Source organism: Micromonas commoda, chromosome 10 (assembly GCF_000090985.2).
Source record: "Micromonas commoda chromosome 10, complete sequence".
Lineage (NCBI taxonomy): Eukaryota > Viridiplantae > Chlorophyta > Mamiellophyceae > Mamiellales > Mamiellaceae > Micromonas > Micromonas commoda.
In genome coordinates, this window is record NC_013047.1 from 1 (window position 1) to 20,150 (window position 20,150).

The 20,150-nt window shown below is 62.2% G+C and overlaps 8 protein-coding genes across 8 annotated transcripts; 4 read left to right on the plus strand and 4 right to left on the minus strand.

The window, feature by feature from the left end:
• Positions 1-459: 459 nt before the first annotated feature.
• On the minus strand, positions 460-3,915 carry MICPUN_61664 (predicted protein; the record flags this gene model as incomplete). Its single annotated transcript, XM_002508584.1, has 2 exons — positions 460-717; positions 787-3,915. The coding sequence occupies 2 exons, from the start codon at positions 3,913-3,915 to the stop codon at positions 460-462; spliced, it is 3,387 nt and encodes a 1,128-aa protein (XP_002508630.1).
• A 182-nt stretch (positions 3,916-4,097) lies between these two features.
• Positions 4,098-4,982, plus strand: MICPUN_61665 (predicted protein; the record flags this gene model as incomplete). The annotated part of the gene is made up of 1 exon (XM_002508312.1): positions 4,098-4,982. The coding sequence occupies one exon, from the start codon at positions 4,098-4,100 to the stop codon at positions 4,980-4,982; it is 885 nt and encodes a 294-aa protein (XP_002508358.1).
• Positions 4,983-5,141: 159 nt separating this feature from the next.
• Positions 5,142-7,124, minus strand: MICPUN_102516 (predicted protein; the record flags this gene model as incomplete). The annotated part of the gene is made up of 2 exons (XM_002508585.1): positions 5,142-6,799; positions 7,055-7,124. The coding sequence occupies 2 exons, from the start codon at positions 7,122-7,124 to the stop codon at positions 5,142-5,144; spliced, it is 1,728 nt and encodes a 575-aa protein (XP_002508631.1).
• A 368-nt stretch (positions 7,125-7,492) lies between these two features.
• On the plus strand, positions 7,493-9,475 carry HEML (glutamate-1-semialdehyde 2,1-aminomutase). Its single transcript, XM_002508313.1, has 2 exons — positions 7,493-7,717; positions 8,098-9,475. The coding sequence occupies exons 1-2, from the start codon at positions 7,559-7,561 to the stop codon at positions 9,355-9,357; spliced, it is 1,419 nt and encodes a 472-aa protein (XP_002508359.1). The 5' UTR covers positions 7,493-7,558; the 3' UTR covers positions 9,358-9,475.
• On the minus strand, positions 9,417-13,768 carry FA1P (flagellar autotomy protein; the record flags this gene model as incomplete). Its single annotated transcript, XM_002508586.1, has 1 exon — positions 9,417-13,768. The coding sequence occupies one exon, from the start codon at positions 13,766-13,768 to the stop codon at positions 9,524-9,526; it is 4,245 nt and encodes a 1,414-aa protein (XP_002508632.1). The 3' UTR covers positions 9,417-9,523.
• A 170-nt stretch (positions 13,769-13,938) lies between these two features.
• On the plus strand, positions 13,939-14,103 carry MICPUN_61669 (predicted protein; the record flags this gene model as incomplete). The annotated part of the gene is made up of 1 exon (XM_002508314.1): positions 13,939-14,103. The coding sequence occupies one exon, from the start codon at positions 13,939-13,941 to the stop codon at positions 14,101-14,103; it is 165 nt and encodes a 54-aa protein (XP_002508360.1).
• A 111-nt stretch (positions 14,104-14,214) lies between these two features.
• Positions 14,215-16,065, plus strand: MICPUN_61670 (predicted protein; the record flags this gene model as incomplete). Its single annotated transcript, XM_002508315.1, has 2 exons — positions 14,215-14,626; positions 14,729-16,065. The coding sequence occupies 2 exons, from the start codon at positions 14,215-14,217 to the stop codon at positions 15,994-15,996; spliced, it is 1,680 nt and encodes a 559-aa protein (XP_002508361.1). The 3' UTR covers positions 15,997-16,065.
• Positions 16,066-18,215: 2,150 nt separating this feature from the next.
• On the minus strand, positions 18,216-20,007 carry MICPUN_61672 (predicted protein; the record flags this gene model as incomplete). The annotated part of the gene is made up of 2 exons (XM_002508587.1): positions 18,216-18,254; positions 18,331-20,007. 2 exons carry the CDS (start codon positions 20,005-20,007, stop codon positions 18,216-18,218), a joined length of 1,716 nt encoding a protein of 571 aa, XP_002508633.1.
• Between the last annotated feature and the right edge of the window lie 143 nt (positions 20,008-20,150).

Consider the following 20,150-nt stretch of genomic DNA (forward strand, 5'->3'; position numbering starts at 1 on the left):
CCCTAAACCCTAAACCCTAAACCCTAAACCCTAAACCCTAAACCCTAAACCCTAAACCCTAAACCCTAAACCCTAAACCCTAAACCCTAAACCCTAAACCCTAAACCCTAAACCCTAAACCCTAAACCCTAAACCCTAAACCCTAAACCCTAAACCCTAAACCCTAAACCCTAAACCCTAAACCCTAAACCCTAAACCCTAAACCCTAAACCCTAAACCCTAAACCCTAAACCCTAAACCCTAAACCCTAAACCCTAAACCCTAAACCCTATACCCTAAACCCTAAACCCTAAACCCTAAACCCTAACCCTAAACGGAAACCCCAGAACAAGCTGGCTGTTGTGCCGTCGCCGCGAGCGAGGAGAGACGACCGATGAGGCTTTGTTTATATCGTGTTACTTACAATCTCTATCGCGCGAAACGCCTACGCAGAGAAGTGCTGCGATCACTCGTCCACCGTCACGCCCCGATCCATGCCCACAAGACAGCCCCCCGCTCTGAGATCGCAGCCGGCACGCTCGTCAGCTGATTGTCGTCGAGGTACGACACCCACAGCGGCGTGAGCTGCCCGATCTCCGCCGGCACGCTCGTCAGCTGATTGCTGCTGAGGTACAGCCACTCCAGCGACGTGAGCTGCCCGATCTTCGCCGGCACGCTCGTCAGCTCATTTTCGTCGATGTACAACTTCACCAGCGAATAACGGTTCCTTTGACTACACTCCCCGACTAACAATAATTTGAACCCACGACCTCACAGCGGCTTGACGCCATCCGCGGGGACAACAACCTTGGTTCCTCCCTTGAGCTTCACCTTGTGCTGTCCGTTTTCTTTGGTCTTGATCAGTGTGCACTTTACCCACTCGCCGTCGACGTGCGACAGGAGCTTCTGCTTCTTCGACGGAATCTTCCCATCGGTACTTGTGTGAGCCCGATCGCGCTTTTGCTTCTTGTCGTCATTTTCCACAACCTCCATGACACCTCCGCTCGCGCACAGACGCATCACGTCCGCCACCACTGCATCGAGCCCCCGCTCGTCGTTGGAGGTTTTAGCGCCCACACCCTTAGCGCGGAGCATCTTAATCACCCGCGCCATGTCCACGTCTGTCTCGCGTTGAACCTTCCTCGCCGGTCGAAGTGCCAAGTTACTGTGCATCTCCTTGGCCTTCTCCCTCGACCCAACCACCATGCGAGAAGAACGGTTCAGCATCTTCTGCTCGAACGTCGGCAGCGCCTTTTCGAAGCCTTCGTCAGCGCCGTATTTGCGAACGCTATCCGCTAGAGTTTCGGCCAACAGAACCGCATCGCTGATGGCCTGGTTGGCTCCCTGGGCCTTGAACGGCGTCATCGGGTGAGCTGCGTCTCCCACTAGCGTGACGCGCGAAATTCCCGCATCGGTGGCAGCCTTTCGCAGCACCCCCGGTTCCAGTAACTCGCGATCGTACACCGGGTACCCCGAGAAACCGTCGAGCGGGGTGTTTGCGAGCAACTCGGGGATCGGTTCGTGCCACGCGGCGCATCGTCGCGTGATTTCCATCTTGAGTGCGTTTTGATCCTTCGCCAGCTCCCTTGCTTCCTTCTCCTCCATAGGGAACGAGAGCTGCCACATGGTCGACGAGGTGGTAAACGGCATAACGTAGATGCGCGTCGAGCCATCGACGGTCTCGAAGATTCGTCGCTTCGTCAGCGGGACGTTCAGGATTGAGTCGTCGACGATGCCGAGCACGACCATCAGCCCGACATAGTTCAGCCGGTCGCCGGGCAGCGCAAGTTTCCTGCGAACGGTCGAGAAGATACCGTCTGATCCCACGAGCAACGCCGCGTCGATGGCGTCCCCGCCTGTCAGCTTCACCCTGATCGACTTGGGTTTCTTCTTGGACGTCTTAAATCCTTCGAGCCTGCTGTTCCACCGAATCGTCCCGGGTCGCACAGCCTCTAGAAGCCTCAACCGAAGAACTTGCCTCGGGATGTGAATAAAGCGCCCACTGTTCTTACACTCCTTGCGCTCTTTACCCGTATCCCTACCGCCAAACGCCTCGCCAAACACACCCAGAATGTGGCCCCTATCGTCAAACGTGTAATGAGACGTGGACGGCGCGTCGTCGGCGGCCAGGTCGATTCCCATGGCATTCACCGCGTCCTGTCGCTGAACCGTCAAACCGTAGCCCTGTTTCCTCGCGTCAAAGCTCGGGTCAGACTCCAATACGACCACGTGGAACCCTCGCTTCTGCAGCGCGACAGCGCAAGCTGCGCCTCCGATGCCCCCGCCCGCCACCACGATAGTTCCGCAACCAGATACGTCCACCTCTCCAACCTCAGCCTTCGCCGCGGCAGCGTCTTCAACCGCCCGCTTCCTGTTTTGCTTCAGGCGCTTCACGATGCGGTGCATTCCCGCCCGAGCAAACGCCCATTCAGCGTTGTCCAGCTCCTCGTCGTTGAAGTCGTCTAGGAAGTTCTCGGCACGGTTCGCGAGCGACTGGAAAAGGGTCGGGTCCATCTGATTGGCGTTCGCGAATGCCCACGCGACGTTGGCCAGGTCAGCAGCGGTGAAATCCGCGACGCTCGCCTCCGCGGCGGTTGCCAAATCTCTGAAGAGCTCCTCGGACGTGGCCTGTTCGAGCTTTCCAGCCTCGGACGCCTTTGAAAACGCCCACGCCACGTTCGCGATAAATTGAGCGCCTAGCTGGTCGTCGTTCATAGCGCCGCTGTCCCTGAACCGTCTCGCGACAGCGGCAAAGAGCGACTGATCAAAATGCCCCAGCTTTGCAAACGCCCAAGCCGTGTTAACCAGATCCTGCGCGTTGAAGTCGTCGAGGCACGCCACGCAAGCACCGGATATCGACGCGAACAGGGACTCATCCGGATGGCAAGCCTTTGCGAACGCCCACGCGGTGTTGGCAAGATCCTGCGAGTTGAAATCCTTCAGTTTCCGTCGAACCTGCGACGCGAACCCCTTGAACAGGCCCTCATCAAGGTGTCCAGCTTTGGCGAAGGACCACACTGTGTTTGCCAGGCCCTGCGCGTTGTGTCCCTCCCCGTGCCTCGCCGCATCCTTCGCCAGCGCGGTGAACAACTCACCGTCGAACTGGCCGAGCTTGGCGAACGCCCATGCCGTGTTTGCAAAGTCTTGGGCGTTGAAAGTCTTGAGCTTGGACCTCGCCGCGAGGCTAATCGCTTTGAACAGCGTCGCTTCGAGGTGCCCAACTTTTGCAAACGCCCAAGCCGTGTTGCTCAGACCCTGGGACGTGAACGACGCGAGCGTGTGCTCCACCGCTTTGGCGAGCGAAGCGAAAAGCGCCTCGTCCTGGGTCCTACCCGCGGTTGCGAACGCCCACGCTAGGTTGGTGAGCTCCTGGCTGTTGCAAGCGGATGCCTTTGCCAACGTCGCCTTGGACAGCGCGTCGAACAGGGCGACGTCGGCGCAGTGGTCGGCCTTTGCGAACGCCCACGAGACGTTGGCTAGCTCCTGTGCGTTACAGTCCGACGCGCGTTTCTCCACCGCACGGGCGAGAGCATCCATCAGGTCGGCCAGGTCGCCGCCTCGACCGCTCTTGGCGACGCCGTGCGCGATGTTTGCAATCTCCCGGGCGCGAACCTCGGAAGACTCACTGACGACCTTGGCCGTGTGTGACGCCAGCGATCTGAGCTCGTCGTCGTGCGCTCTCCACCAGTCGGGAGAAAGGTTTCCGGACTTGTGACCGATCGAGTTCCACGCCGCGCTGAGGTGGATGTGGTTCAGCTTGCTCCTATGCGCAGTGCAATGCCCCAGCAGCTCCTCGAGAGTCCTCGCGTTCTTGATGTTCGCGGTGAGCAGCGCAGGGGACGGGCCGCCGCCGCCCCCTCCTCCTCTGCCGCCGCCCCTCCCGCGGCCCCTCCCGCGGCCGCCGCCAAAGCCGAAGCCGGTATTATAACCCGACATCTACCCGGCGCGGCGTGATTGTGGCTCCCGAGCGCCACCGCCGCCTCGGGAAATATTCAGCCGCCCCGCAGCGCCGGTGCCGGCGTTGGTAATTTGCCAAAAGTGCTCCGGAACCGAGCTCCGCGAGGAAGCCCGGCGTCACATCCACGGGCACGGCGACCGACACGAGATGGGGCGCGACTATGGTCGGTGAGACTCTCGTGACGCTCGGTTTCGCGTCCGCGGCGGGTCTCCGCACTCGTGGACCCCGCTCCGCGCGCACGACGTTTCACGGACCGTTGAAAAAGAACACGCGATGCACTGCGGTGTGCCTGTTCGGCATCAACTTCAGCTTCCTCAGGTTCGGCAAGAAGGACGAGGTGTCGCCCACGTGGTTCCTTGATACGAAGGCTCCGTCCGCGAGGACCGCGCCGCCGGGGTTCGAAAAGGAGGTGAAGAAGCTCAGGAATGCGGGCGTGGAGACTCACGATTTTGGCGTTTCGTACCTCCAACAAGAAATGCGCGGCGACGAAGTCAAGGAGCTGCAGAGGTTCCTGCAGGAGGAGTCGTTCTTCATGCACCGCGGGGGTCCCACGGGGCACTTCGACCGCGAGACACGAGACGCGGTTAAGGCGTGGCAGCGAAAGCACGGCGTCGTGCAATCGGGAGGATGGGGGTATCAGTCCCGCGCTCAGTACCTAACGCTGAAGGAGCCGCCCGAGCCGTTGTTCGGTTTCGACGCCGGAACTTCCGGAGTCATCTCGAATACTAAGCCGTGGATCCAGGCCAGCACGAAGAAATGCACCAAGGCCGCAGTGGTGACGGCGCCGGTGAACCTGCCCCGACCATCCACGATGTCGGTGGCGTGCAAGGGATGGGCGGCTTTCTCCGCAGTCGCGCTCTCGGCTTGTTACGCGAGGGTGTTGGCGTGGGTGGAAGACGATGAGGCGGCGGCGGCGGCGGCGAACGATGCGGACACAAAGTGGGAGAGGGAGAAAGTCGACGCGGCGACGAGCATAGATCTCGCGTTCGAAGAAGCCATGCGTCGCATCGATGCATCGTATAAGCGATGCATCGATAGATTATAGCGGCTCCGGTTGATTTTGCCTTGGATAAATTAAAGCGGCTAATGAGTGGTGTATGTACATCTTTCCAGATGAGACGCGGCGAGAGGTCGACCCAGCACGTGCACTGGACGCCCCGTCGAGCCGTCTCCGTCCGTGTTTGTATAGTATAGACAGTCTCGTTTAATGGCGGAAGTGCCTGTGACCGGTGGTGAGGAGCGCGACGCCGTACTTGTTGCAGCAGTCGATGGCGTCCTGATCGCGCATGGAGCCGCCGGGGTGTGCGATAGCCTTGACGCCCGCCTGACAAGCCTTCTCGACGGAATCACCCCATGCGAAGGGGAAGAACGCATCGGACGCGAGCACCGAACCCTCCGCCTCGTCCCCGGCCTTCTCCAGCGCGATCCTCACCGAGTTGACCCTGTTCGGCTGCCCAGAACCCATGCCCAGGAGCCTGCCCTGGGTGGCGACGGTGATGGCGTTGGACTTGACGTGCTTGACGACCCTCCACGCGAACTTGAGCGCCTCGTACTGCTCGTGGGTGGGGTGCGTGTTGGAGACGACCTCGAAGTGGATATCCTCGGGGACGAGGCTATCGGAGGACTGCTGCAGCCAGCCGCCGCCAACCTGGCGGAGGGTGGACGAAGGGGTCCTGGGCTTAGCCTCGAGGATGCGAAGGTTCTTGGACTTGCCCTTGAGCACTTCGAGACCCTTCTCGGTGTACGAGGGGGCGATGACAATCTCGTAGAACATGCGGGTCTCGTCGTCCGTCGGGGAGCGGAACTCGCGGAGCTCCTTGGCCATCTCCTCGGTCAACTCGCAGTTGAACGCGACGATCCCGCCAAACGCGGAGATGGGATCGGCGCGGACCGCCTGGCGGTAGGCCTCGAGGATGTCCCCATCGCTGCCGGACGCGGACGCGACGCCGCAGGGGTTGGTGTGCTTGACGATCACGCAGGTGGGATCGGAGGTTGGGAAGTCGCTGACGCACGAGAACGCCGCCTCGGCGTCGAGGTAGTTGTTGTAGGACATCTCCTTGCCGTGGTGCTGCTTGGCGCGGCCGACGCCCATGCCAGCCGCCTCGGCGAGGGAGTCGTCGGTGTACACAGCCGCGGGCTGATGGGGGTTCTCGCCGTATCTCAGGGTCTCGTGGAGAGACATGGGCACGCAGAGCTCGGGGGCGGGCTGGCCCTCGCCGATCTCGCTCCAGAGGTACTCTGAAACGACAGAGTCGTAAGAGGCGCAGTGCTGGTACGCCTTCCACGCCAGCCTCTTGCGGAACTTGAGGTCGTCCTCGGGAGAGGGCTCGGACTTGATGTGAGCGATGAGGGGCTTGTAGTCGGCGGAGTCCACGAGCACGTAGACGAAAGGGTGGTTCTTGGCGGCGGCGCGAATCATGGCGGGGCCGCCGATGTCGATGTTCTCGACGCACTTCGCAAAGTCGCCGCCCGACGCGACGGTCTCGCGGAACGGGTAGAGGTTGACTGCGACGACGTCGATGTAGCCGATGTCGTGCTTCTTGACGGCCTCGACGTGGGTCTCGAGGTCGCGGCGCGCGAGGATGCCGCCGTGCACCGCCGGGTGGAGAGTCTTGACCCTGCCGTCGAGCATCTCGGGGAAGCTGGTGATCTGGTCGACGGTGGTGACCTCGACGCCCACGTCCGAGATGGCCTTGGCGCTTCCGCCGGTGGAGACGACCTCGTAGCCGAGCGCGTTGAGACCCTCGGCGAGGTCGGTCATGCCCGTCTTATCGGAGACGGAGATGAGCGCGCGGGGCTTGGCGCCGTTGGGGGACTCGGACTTTGCACGCTGGCGCACGTCGCGAGCGACGTGCTTCTTGCCTGCGAGTTTTCGGGGGAAGGTGGGGTCATGGGATTCGGTCAGCGGCGATTCGACGCGATCGCATCTCGCGCGTGGAGGCTTCGATGCGCCCCACGCTCGCCCCTCGATCCGGCGTGGCGTTCGAACGCGATACCCGAGGGTTACAGAATTGTTGAAAAAGTGCCGATCGTGCTAACCGCCGCCGCCGCGTGCGGGGGGTGGGGCGAGGATTGGAGGCGGGCGGGGTCGCGCGCGTGCCGGTTCGATGGACGCACCGGTGCGGGGGGCGGGCCTGACGGATACACGAGACATCGTGATCGTGGCGCGGACAGCGGAGGTCGCCATGGTGACGGTAGGAGACGGCTTGGGTCCCAGTGGCTCCCGGGTGAGACGCACTAATCGTTTTGTTTCCGCCTTTTCGTTCTGGCTAACACTCCGCTCCACGTCAGTCACGCTCGCTGGGGGCGCCGTGTCGTGAATCGTGGCGAGCGCCGATATTGGACTTTTTGACCTTGGATCGTCACTGGATTTTGACTCCGTGACTGGGCATTCGTCGACCAATCAGAGGCCTCGTACATGGAGATCTCCCGTTACCCACAGAAACCCGTCAGTGCGCAAATCAGTCTGCAAAAAAAGACAGATCTCATCTTGCGAAATCTCACGTATCGGCGAAAAAAGTGGGACCGACGATCCGCGCGCGCACACTCGTTGAGCGCTCGCCGTGTCGACGCCGACCTCTCTGTGTTCAATCCAGCACCCGAGAAAGCTTATTCGTGAGCATGTCCGCCATGTCCGCTTCCTTCACCGTGGCGCCCGTCCGCCACGCGCAGGCCATCCGCCGCTCCCGTAAGGCCACCGGCAAGGTCTCCGTCCGTCGCGGAGTCGTCGCCAAGGCGGTCGAGGCTGCGCCCAAGCTCGTGACCACCAAGTCCGAGGCGGTGAGTTTTACGATATCTCGCGCCCGATAGCTTCCACGGACACCTTGGATCTCGTCCCGATCTTATCAGCCGCGCGGCGGGGGCCGCGGGTGTGCACGACGCGGGTAATCCGGACCCACCGGACGATTTGTCGCGGCAAATGCTCCACAGCACACCGGGGAAACCAACAACCCTGAGCCCTCGTCGCGGGGATGCGGGCGCGTCCGGGACCGACGCGTCATCCTTTCGAGCCGTCGAGCGTTCGAATCGTCAAACCCACCCCGGCTCCCTCGGCTCGCGCTCGAACCCCGCCTTCTGACCTCCCGCGCTCGCTCCGCGCGACCGATCCCCAGCGAACCTCCCGTATCTGACCAGATATTCCCCCGCTCCGTTATCCGCAGATTTTCAAGGCTGCGCAGGACATCCTCCCCGGCGGCGTGAACTCCCCTGTGCGCGCGTTCAAGTCCGTCGGCGGCGGTCCCATCGTCTTCGACAAGGTCAAGGATGCCTACTGCTTCGACGTCGACGGCAACAAGTACGTCGACTACGTCGGCTCCTGGGGTCCCGCCATCTGCGGTCACTCCAACGAGCAGGTCAACGCGGCGCTCAAGGCGCAGATTGACAAGGGCTCCTCCTTCGGCGCCCCCTGCGAGCTCGAGAACGTGCTCGGCCAGATGGTGATTGACCGCGTCCCCTCCGTCGAGATGGTTCGCTTCTGCAACTCCGGCACCGAGGCGTGCCTCTCCGTGCTCCGCGTCATGCGCGCGTACACCGGCAGGGACAAGATCATCAAGTTCGAGGGCTGCTACCACGGCCACGCCGATCCCTTCCTCGTGCAGGCGGGCTCCGGCGTCGCCACCCTCGGCCTCCCCGACTCCCCCGGCGTCCCCAAGGCGGCCACCAACACCACCCTCTGCGCTCCCTACAACGACCTCGAGGCTGTCAAGAAGATCTTCGAGGAGAACAAGGGCGAGATCGCTGGTGTGATTCTCGAGCCCGTCGTCGGCAACTCCGGCTTCATTGTCCCCGACAAGGAGTTCCTCGAGGGCCTTCGCGAGATCACCAAGGCTGAGGGCGCTCTCCTCACCTTCGACGAGGTCATGACCGGATTCCGCATCGCCAAGGGCTGCGCGCAGGAGTACTGGGGCGTCACCCCCGACCTCACCACCATGGGCAAGGTCATCGGCGGCGGCCTCCCCGTTGGCGCCTACGGTGGCCGCCGCGACATCATGGACGTTGTCGCCCCCGCGGGTCCCATGTACCAGGCCGGTACCCTCTCCGGTAACCCCCTCGCGATGACCGCGGGTATCGAGACCCTCAAGATCCTCGGCGAGCCCGGATCCTACGAGCACCTCGACAAGATCACCAAGCGCCTCATCGAGGGTATCCTCGAGGCGGGCCGCGAGGCGGGCCACGAGGTGTGCGGCGGCTCCATCTCCGGTATGTTCGGCTTCTTCTTCTGCGAGGGCCCCGTGAGGTCCTTCGCGGACGCCACCAAGTCCGACACCGACAAGTTCGCCAGGTGGCACCGCGGCATGCTCGAGGAGGGTGTCTACCTCGCGCCCTCCCAGTACGAGGCTGGCTTCACCGGCCTTAAGCACACTGAGGAGGACATCGATTTCACCATCGCGGCGGCCAAGCGCGTCATGGCCCGCATCTAAGGAGAAAACGCCCGCTGTAGCTCTATAGAGAGGGAGAGAGATTGAGAGAGAGATTCTTTGCTAAACCCACTTGTTAATAATACAACCTAATAAACTACTCGCGTCATGGTCACGCGAGATGGAAGAAAAGGGGAGGTTGCGAAGATGCCGCGTCTACTCTTCATCACTACGTCGGGACTTCAATGTTCATCCCCTCCTGGTTCTCATCTCCTTCGACGATCTTCGATACCGTCAGCGCCTTTCTGGGAACCCCGAGCGCGGACGGTCTTGTCCTCAAAGACGCGGCGCGTGCGACAAGCTTCGACTCCGTCGAGGCGTCGAGCTTGTTTCCCGCCAACTCGAGATTTTTCAACACAAAGTTCTTCCGCTCGAGCATCGCCCCGAGTCGTTTTGCACCCTCTGGCCCGATGGAGTTGTGGCGAAGGTCCAAATCTCGAAGGCTCCTAGATCCTTGCAGTCCAGCCGCGACAAGTTCGAACACGCCTTTGTCCCCGAGCGAGTTCCTCGACAGACCAAGTCGCTCGAGGGAGAGGTTCCGTACGAGCGCCTCGCCGATAAACTTGGCGCCGTCGGCTCTGAGCTTGCAAGAACCGAGTTCCAAAACACGCAGCGCGGGCGATTCAGAGAGACCCGCGGCGAGCGCCTTTGCTCCTTCGGCGCCGATCATAACCTTGCTGAGATCGAGTTCCTGGAGGGTCCTGGACGACGCGATGCACTGCGCCAAGGATTTGCAGGCCCCCGCGGTGATGTTGAAATTCTCGTTCAACGCGAGCTTGACGATCGGAGCATTCGTCGACCGAACGGCCATGGCGAGTGCGGAGCATCCCCGATCGCCGACACGATTGCCCGTCACGTGTAGCTCTTCGAGAGACGCGTGATCACGGATAAACGGAGCGAGTGCCCTGGCGCCAACCTCGCTTAGCTCGTTTGCAGCGAGCCCAATCCGCTTCATGTTCGCGCAACGCTTCAGCGCTTCCCCGACAGCTTTAGCGCCCTGATCTCCACATCCGTTGGATCCGACATCGAGCGCTTGGAGCTTGGGGGGCAACGCCGCACACACCGCTTCAACGCCCTCGGCGCCGAGCCCCGCGCCTGGAAGCGACAGACGCTCAAGCCCCGCGCAAGAACCGTCCCGGAGAATTTCTGCGAGAGCGATACCACCCTTGGGACCCAACGCGGTTTCGCCCAGAGCCAGGAAACGCAGCGTCGCGACATCTCCCTTTGCCAACTTGGTAACAGCACCGGAGAGCGTGACGAGTCCAGGCACACCGCAGGGCGTGCCCGCGATGTCGAGCGAGTAGGGCGACGCACCCTCCTTCACCGACATGGACGCCGGCACCCCGTTGATGGATGGAAGCGCTCTGCACCCAATGGCTTCCACGACCTTCCTGGTCTGGCTCGCGGAGAGAAGCGGAGGTAGCACAAGTTTTGTGACATTTGCGCCATACTTTGCGTCTCCCTCGCCGAGGATAGCTTTCAACGCGGCGATTTCCGCATCTCTGAGCCCGATTCCATCCGCTCCGGCGTCGGCAGTCAGGTCCAGGGCCTCGAGCGACTCGCCCTGCTTCCGAATCTCCCCCAGGGGCAGAGACGCACCTCCGAACGACAGAGACTGGCAGGATGCGCATGCAAACGCAGCCGACGCGATTCTCACCGCGACATCCGGCCCACATCCGGGAAGGAGCAACGAGCGAATGGTGCACGTGCGCTCTTTCAGAATGTCGATCAACGCGTCAACAATCGCGGGTGAAGCGTCGGGAAGACGCAACGAGGTCAGACCCGCGAGTCCCATGAGGTCCGGTCCCGCACCCGCGCCCGCGATTGCGGCGATTGAGTTGGCCGGAATTCGTTCAAGAAGCGTCGCGGGCGGACCGAGCTGCTTAACGACTGCCTTCGCGCCGCCGGCTGGTCCAACCGCGACGGTTCCCGGTCCGAGCCAGGACGGGGGAGAACCCTCGCAGAGTGCGACGACGCGTCGACCCGCAGCGACCGCCGCGGCAACCTCGGTCTGGCATCCGGCGTCACCGTCCGCGGACGCGTGGACCACGACGGCGGCGGCGGATTTGGCCCGGGCCGGAGCCGCGTCGACGCCGTCGGGACGAACGGAGGAAGGGTACCCGAGGGAACCGAGCTCCTTGGCGAGCGCCTCGGCTTCCGCCGCAGCATCCGGCGACGCGCATACGAAAGCCCTGGATGCGATGAAAAGTCCCTTCAGGTACGGCGGCGCCGATATGGCTCTCGCCGCGGCGGATGCTTCCTCAGCCTCGATCGCCTTGCGTTGAAGTCTTTTGGCGTCTGAAGCCGCTTTGGCCGCCGCCGCTTTCTCGCGCTCGAGATCCTGCGCCGCCTCACGCACAGCGGATGCTCGCGCCTTCGCCAGCGCGGGATCGACGCCCTCATCCTTCGCCGTTTGTTTTGACTTGCCAAGGACAGACTGTCTGGTCGCGACGCCCGACGCTTTGGACTTTGGTGCCGATATAGAAGCGCCGGCGGCGACAGCCGTGGCAGCCGCCGTCGCTGCTGCAACCTCCAGCTCCTCCCTTCGACCGGCCGCCTCCTTCGTCCTCCTCTGAAGCGTCAACAACCTCTGTTCGCTAGCCTCAGCAGCTTCCGCTCGGGCGAGCGCCTTGTTCGCCTTTTCCTCCGCCGCGGCGGCTCGACCATCCGCAGCGCGAGCCTTTCTGGCCCACTCCTTCACCTCCTCTCGCGCGTGCATCAGGTCTCCCTTGGCATCCGCGAGAGCCTCCGACGAGATGTCCGCAGCCTTTTTGGCCTTAATTTCCGCGACGTCGAGCTGCCTCCTGAGGTTTTCAATCTGCTCCTTCGCCCTCGCGGCGTCGCGCTCCGCGTTCCTCGAGATAATCTCGAGCTTGTCCTTTGCCCTCTTGGCCTCCTCGGCGACAGCCTCCGAAGCCATTCGCGCCGCCACTTTGACAGCCTCGGCATCCTCCCTCGCGCTCTGCCGCTCGGCATCGTACTGAGCCTTGAGGGCATTGATCGCCGCTAGAGCCTCTTGCTCTCGAAGCTCAGCCTCAGTCGCCGCGTCGGTTCGAGACGCGATCTCCTCGCGAGCCTCGTGAAGTTCCATCACCAGAGACTCCACCCTCGCAAAATGCTCGGACCGCTCCCTCGCGCTTTCACGATTAGCCTCCTCGAGGCGTACCCTCAGCGTCGATGTTTGTTCATTCGCATCACGCAGCGCCGCCTCCAACGCCGCGCTGCCGCCCTCCTCTGGGAATTCATCCTCAGGGGGCGGCGGTCCCTCGATGACGTTGGTCAGGACCGTGGCCATTAAGTCGTGCACCGCATTGTCATCCGCGGCGTTCGCGTCGATGGCGCCGATGATGGCCTCGTCCACCATATCCCGAACCGCATCGGCCTCGTCGTCAATCACGTTGGGCTGTCGGGCTCTCGGCTTAGGCTTCAAGGGCTCAGTCGGCGGGTACCCAGGCAAAATCGAGTGGGGAGTTTGAACGCCCGGCAGTGGTTTTTTCGCCCGAGCCTCCTGCACGAGCGCCTGTCCAGACCCCGCATCCGGCCCGGCTCCGTCCCCTCCGACGCCCATCTTTGCGAGAGCTTCCGCCTGCTGCCTTTTGAGCTCGGCTGCCTGCTCCTCCGCGGCTTTCTCGATCACGTTTTCGATGGACTCCCTGGTGAGGTTCACGGCTGCGTCCCTCGAGAGCACGGTGTCCACCACGTCCTCAGTGAGATCGTGCACAGCCTTCTCGCGTATGCGCGCCCGCTCCTGCTCGAACCCAGCGAGATCTTTCGTGAGATCCATCCTATCCAGTCGCATGTCGGGAGTACCGAACGGCCTGGGTGGCCCGGGAGGAGGAGGCGCCGCCGTGTGCTCCTTGCGAATCGGGAGTTTGTCCTTTGGCGGCGGCGGGACCCCCCACTTCTTCGGTGGCGGCGGCTTCGGAGGTATGACCCTGGGCTCCGTTGGGGGAGGTTCGCCGCCTTCTGCACCACCGCCATCCATCCTCGGTCCTGGATCGAGCGCTTTCTTTTTGGCTTCCTCCTTGGCTTTTGCCTCAGCTTCCTCCGCCTCCAGCTGCTTACGCCTCGCGAGCATCTCCGCGGCGGTCGGCTTGGGAAACAGCGCGGACGGTGAGTCGGGAAGGTCTGACATAGACACCTCCAGGGGATCTTGCGTCGTATCCAAGTCCGATACATCGATCGTAAGCTTGGGAGCGGGTCTGTCTGCGCACACCTCCGCGTCATGGCCTGCCATCCCGCACAGCGAACACACGGCTCCCTCTCTACCGAGCGGGAGTAGATCCTTGGCTCCCGCCTTGCCCCGGATACGCGGCATGCGCGCTTCGAACGGTTGCTGTCGCTGCTGCGCGAGGTTGGCGGCGTTGAGCTCCAGCTGAGCCGTGCGCTTGGGCGCGGAGGGTTGGCCCGACATGGTCGCCAAGCCGTCGGTTTGGCACTAGGCGAAGCTACCGATCAGGGTGCCTTTTTTCTTTGGTCAAACCCGCGATTCGCCGCTGAACCCGGACCCTTCACGCGCCGCGTCTGCCAGGCCGCGGTCGAGGCCTTCTTCACGCGAGCGCAACCGAGTGCCCGTGCCTCGTGATGCGCGCCCTGCTGTGTATCCCGCGCTTCGTCGGCCGAAACCCAGGCGCTCGTGCTAGTAGTCCGTTTCCGAGAAAACAACGGTTCTTTCGCGGTCACGGTCAGGTCGGTCCAACTTGTCCGGCCGCCACCGCCCGAATCCGGAATCCTCACTCAACAACGTGAGCGAGCGCCCCACGCACTCAAAGGCACGCGCGTGGCCGGGTTTCCTTCGTTTCACCCGCGTGTCTTCGCGGTCCACGATCGGCAACCACTTTACGCGAGTCATCTGGCGCCATGATGATACGCACCGACAGGAATCGGGGTCTCACTCCTAAAAGACCCCAGAGGACGCCAGGCCCGTCGATGCCCCATCCCGCTCCTCCACGGGCACTCGTCGAGGCCGTTCGCGCCAGGTACCCGCTTTGGCAGAACCTCAGTCTTGATAACGTGGCGCAGGCGAGACAGCATCCGCTTCCCTGGCTGCTAAAGACCATCGAGGAGATGTACGACTCGAGATACGCACACGATTGCGCGGAACTGGAATTCATCGCGGGCGGGGACCCGGATGATGCCGACGAGCTGATCGGCGCACACCCGTTCCCGGAGTACGTGCAAGGCTACTGCGGCAGGCAATACGGCGTCAAGGCTCTCGCCGAAAAGGCGGCGTGGGAGGTGATGTGCAACGCCGAGGCGGCGAGGAGCGCGGGTGAGTCCAACCCCCACAATTTAACCGCGACCGCACCGCTCCGTGGACCGAAAATGTTTCCCGCGCCTGACGGGTCTCCTCTTTCACGTCTCGCGTACGCAGGTTTACACACCTCCGTCGATCTGTTTTGCGCCTTTTGCAATCGAGGTTACGACGACGAGGAGCTCATGTTCTTCCTCTACTGCCGCCAGACGCTGCTTCAGGAATGCTCTCGCGCGCTGCCTCAGACGAATCACATGGCGCCGAAGGGCGCGGACAAGCGCTTCGTCGCCGGTGTTCCCGTTCCCCCGATGTGCCCGGCGATCGAGCTGACGGAGACTAGGGCCAAGAACATCACGCGCTCGGTGTTTGGCAAGAACGGTGGCGGTGTCCTCTACCAGGCTGTGCGCCAGCTCATCACCGACTACTTTCGCGAGCGACGGGACGCGATCGAGTCCGAGGCGTCGAGCGAACCGTACGCCGAGAAGCCCAAGGCTACGATGGAGGCGTACTACTACCTCAAGCTCATGCTGAGCGCGTACAGGGACACCCGCCCGGACAACGCCATCGACGACGGCGAGTTCTCTTACGACGACGACGAAGAATACGAGGAGGAGGCGGTGTACAGGGCGTCTTTCGACGCGTCGCCGCAAGGCGTGAGCAAGGCCAAGGACTGGAGCGAGGGCAACGGACGCGGCCAGGGAGGAGCGGCCGGGGACAGCACCGCGACTCCGGCCTCGTTTGTCACGGCGCAGCAGAAGATGGAAGGGGGCACGCGGGGTCACACCGCGACACCCGCGAATGAGTCGGCGAATGAGGCGGTTCCAGACTCGGAGTCACCAGCCGCGAATGAGTCGGCGGCGGTTCAGTCAACTACCAAGGCGATGGCGCGATCGTCCATCGGGAAGTCGCATCATAAATCCACCGATCCCAAGGGCGAGTCGGTGAGAGTGGTGCGACGGGCGATCACCGAGAGCTGCGGCAAGTACTGCGACGTGCTCCTGCAGGTGGCGCAGGACCTGCCACCCCCGGTTCTCGCAGAGCTGAAGCGGAAGGCTGTGACGGCGCTGGATGGACACTCGCAGGAACTGTTCAGCGGCGCGCTCGCCGCCGCGTTCGGGGCGGACAGTGGGAACGGCGCGGGACCGGGCGGAGCGGGAAGGATCGCGCAATCCGAGCCCGACGTCGTCGCCGCGGTGTCAAAGTCTGTCACCGCGCTGCTTCGAAAGGCTCAGAACGGCGCCGACCCGGCGGAGAGTGGCGCCGCGGAGGCGAGGGAGGTTGCGAGGCTGGTGCTGGCGAGCAGGACGATTCGGTCGCACGTCGAGCCGCTTCTCACGAGGTTGTTGTCGGAATTGGACGACGACGAGACGTCCGGGATTGTGGAATGAGCGAACACGACGTGTTGTTAGCTACGTTCTTCTACGTATTTTCTAAGGGTTAGCACTAGTCTTACGTCTCGTTCGAAGCCTCCGGCTCCCCCTTCCGCATCACCGTGGCACCAAAGGACTAAGTTCCCGGCGGAGCTTTCGAGATGGGCGCGATGTCAGCGCGGCATTGATCCCCGCCGGGCCTTCCCGCCTCTGCCTCGCCCGTTGCAATCCTAAGGTGATCTCGTCCCAACGTGTCGCCCGCCGTGCTCTGGCATCCGCTTGGGCTGCGTACGCTGGTTTGGGACCGGACGGCAGCGGAGGACGTGATGAAAACGACGTCACGATGCGTCTCTCGTCGATGTTTTCCTCGATTAACATCGGTGTCTCTGCCGCCGCCGCTCTCTCACCGGTAACCTCGAGTTCGGCGCCAGCACGCGACATTCGCGAACTACGGATTCCAGTCCTCAGGGCTGGCGCTGCACTGGATGAAGCCTCCACCGCCCGACGATATGGCCGAGTTCAAACCACAACGCGACGTTATCGATACGCGCGTGTCGACCCGGAACTCTCTCTGGTGTGCAAGAGCGTCTGGGCTTTGACGCAGCTAGCCAGCTGATCGACTGTCCTACTGGTAACACAAGTGAGGCTGAAAAAGTTTTTTATTGTGACCGTTACTTCGCGCCACACCCCGACACAAGCACCGCGCCCCGGTTACGAGCCCCAAGCGTGCCGCCATGGGTGACGATGCCGCCGGTGGCGATGAGGAGGAGAAGGTTGCCTTCTGGGACATGCCGTTTGCAGATTACCTCACGGAGTACGTGTACAACGGGGCGGAACCCCCCGACCCGGAGGAGGGCCTGGACGAGGAGGTGGAGAAATGGGAGGCGACCAAGTACAAGGCCATGCTCGACAGGTTGAACACCGGGTCCGACGTCGTGTACGGCAGGGCAAATCCCAAGCCAGATGCCCCACCCCCTGCCGACGTGGGCGGAGATGACGGCGCGGCGGCGCTCGTGGACGCGGTTCAGAAGCCGGGACCACCGCAGTACCGGAGTGCAGATATCGGGGCGGTTCACGTGAGAGATCCCACCGCGCGGGTCACCGGGGTGAAGCGCGCATCGGACGAGGAGATACTCCGGATCATCAAGGGAGGGCGGTTTCTGGGCACATCTTTCAGCGTGAACAGGTGCGCGGGGAAGGACCAGCTGTACTTTGCCGCGCAGAAGGGGCGAGAGATGATCGTGAGGGCGCTGCTCCAGCCGGGCGCGGACCCGTTCACGGAGCCCGCGGCGGACATCAACGCCCCGTACGGGTACGACCTGACCACGCCGCTGTACGCCGCGTGCAAAAACGCGCATCACGGGGTGGTGTCCATCCTGCTCCAGAACAGACCCCCCGCGGACATCAACAAGAGCGGACGGGACGGCGCGACGCCGCTCAAGATTGCGTCGCAACACGGGCACGACGTCGTCGTGAGATTGCTGCTGCGCTTCGGGGCTGACGTCGACAGGAGAGCCAAGGACGGCAGGACTCCGCTGCACGCCGCCGCCGTCGGCGGACACGAACCCGTGGTCAGGGCGTTGCTTCGCCACGGCGCGAACCCCAACGCCGTGGATGCGCAAGGGAGGACGGCGCTGCACATCGCCGCGGAGCTCGCAAACACCGGCATGATGAAGGAACTCGTCGCGGCTGGTGCGAACCCGGACGCGAAAGATGGATCGGGGGATACGCCCTTGGTGATTGGGTGGCGCGGGGTCGTGAGCGCGCTCATCGAGGGAGGCGCGGACGTGAATAAGCAGGACAAAGAGGGAACGACGCCACTCGATTTCGGGCCACTCGTCACGTACGGCGTTGGAGAATGCTGAATAGGAGTTCAAGAGATGATTAGACCTAATTCTACGGCTCAGCCAAGATTTGTACCTGGGCGATGATCCTGAGCGCGCCATCTTCGTCGACCATCTTTCCGAGGTCGTCGAACAACAAGGCGGTGCGCCAACCCCATCCTTTCGGAGCCCGCGGAAGTACCGTGTGCCGCGTCGTCGACTCCAAGCTCCCCAGTCGGACCGTCTCCGCCATTGAGGGACATATGAGCTCGTACCTCACGGCCACGGTATCGCGATCGTCACTGTACGGTACGGAGAACGGGTAGTACACCTTATTGGTGAATCCTGGTGAAAGAGACTGCCGAAGAGCAGCGTCGAGTGCAAATTCCGAGTGACTGGCTGCCTCGACTGGGCTCACTGTTGGCAGCGGCGGCGGAGGTTGCTCGTCGTACCCTTTTCGTCGATGTAGGAAAAGTCCTAGAGTCCTGCGACGCTTTGGATCTTCGTCGGTAAAAGCCTGGACGCTCACCTTCCACAACGATCCGGCGTAGAACTTTTCCTCGCTGTGCCTTGCCTGACCGTCGTTGAGGTTCAGGATGTTGGGAAACGTCACACTGAATCGGAAGGGACGGAGCCCGTCGAAAATGTCCAATTCGTGTTCGGTCCATTCGAATCCCCCTTCCGGCGCTAGCTCGGTCAGCGTGTTGCCAGATCCAGATACACCCATCTCGCTTAGTCTCCTTGCTGCTGTTTCAGCCCCGGCTGCGGCCACTGTGAGCGGCTTCGCGATCTCCTTTCTTTTCTCCATGAGACGTTCCACAAAATACCGCGTATTTTGCTTGTGAGCGTGGAAACCGTTGTAAAATGACTCCTTTGGCGTTTGAATTCCCAGGTCAAGGCACAGCAGCTTTAGCAGGTCGTCGGCGTTTATTGGGAAAATGTCTTCAAGCCACCGCAAGGTTCGCTCTTCGAGGGGAAAGCCGGTGGAAACCTTCTCACCCGAAAACTTCCAATCATCGTTGATGTGGATATGAGTGACATCAAAGTCTGTGGCATCCTCGACGTGCTCGTATCGTACCTTTGATCCCATGTAGACAACGGACGCGAGCACCTTCAGGCACAGGTACTTGACGTGGTGGGGAACGTCGTCGTCGCGAGTGACGTGCTCATCGGACGAAGGATTCTTCAGAAGACCAATGAGCCTTTCGATTCGGTCGCACTGCTTTCGCGCGTGATCGTCGTCTCCACCATTATCGTGGTACTCACCTCGCATGAGGCGCTCCAGAATTGCTCCCCCTGTTTTGACAATCATCAGGAACCTATCTCTCTCGTCTTCCACATGGAGCTCGTCAGAGCAGAAAAGGTGCTCCACCAACCCCAAATTCAGGGCGGGGACGATGCTCCCCCACGCTGCGTAGCCAAAATCACTGTTGGTGTTCGAGAATAGATCTATTCCAGGTTTCAAGATACGGGAGGAGTTCTGGCACATGTAACCCCAGCACGCGTCCTTTATCTTGTCACCGTGCTTGCCGTAGGGTGATACCAGCTTGTCGTTTCTGGCGTGGTCGGGCCCGACGAGGTCGTCGTGAACCGTCTTGTACTGACTTAACGTCGTCAGCTTCACGTACTCGCACAGCGTCTCCGTCCTGATGTCGCTCACGATGACGTCCGCGCACAACTCGCACAGGTCCTGCAGATCGAGGAAGGACGCCGCCGCGAGCGTCCTCGTCGCCAGCTCGGGAGTCAGCTCCTCGGGGACCTTCTCGTAGAGAAACCCGAGAGCCACCTCGACGGCTGCCTCGTCGACCAAGGGGTCTTGAATCTCCAGGGTTAGCGTCGGAGACGTCGCGTCCTTCCACGGGCCCCGCATGAGGACACTGAAGTAGGGCGAGCGAGACAGGACGAGGCGGTGAAGCGGATATTCCTGTTGGGATTGAGGTTTCGGGGCGTTGTTAGACGTTTCGCGGGGGCGGCTCATTGCCGGGTTCAACAGAGGGTTGGGGGCCTCGAAGTCGTCCTGGCGGCTCACCTTTCCGAGCGCAGTCACCGTGACGTCCGAGAATTCTCGCTCTTCCCAACCCAACGACTGGACGTGCGCAGCGAGAGCACCCCGGATGCTCGCTTTCGTGGTCCCGGCATTCTCGGAAACGTCGCTTGCGGGGCCAGGGCCCGCAGGGCCCGCGGACGAGGGTTCCCGCGAGGACATGTCACCTCACACGCCCGAACTTAATGGCCCCGTCCACCGATATTAAGCGACTTCGTCAGACCGACGAGCCGGGGACGCGAACGGCGTGCGTCCCTTGAACGTGTGACCCACGTCGCGGAATTATGTGGTGTGAACGAATGTGG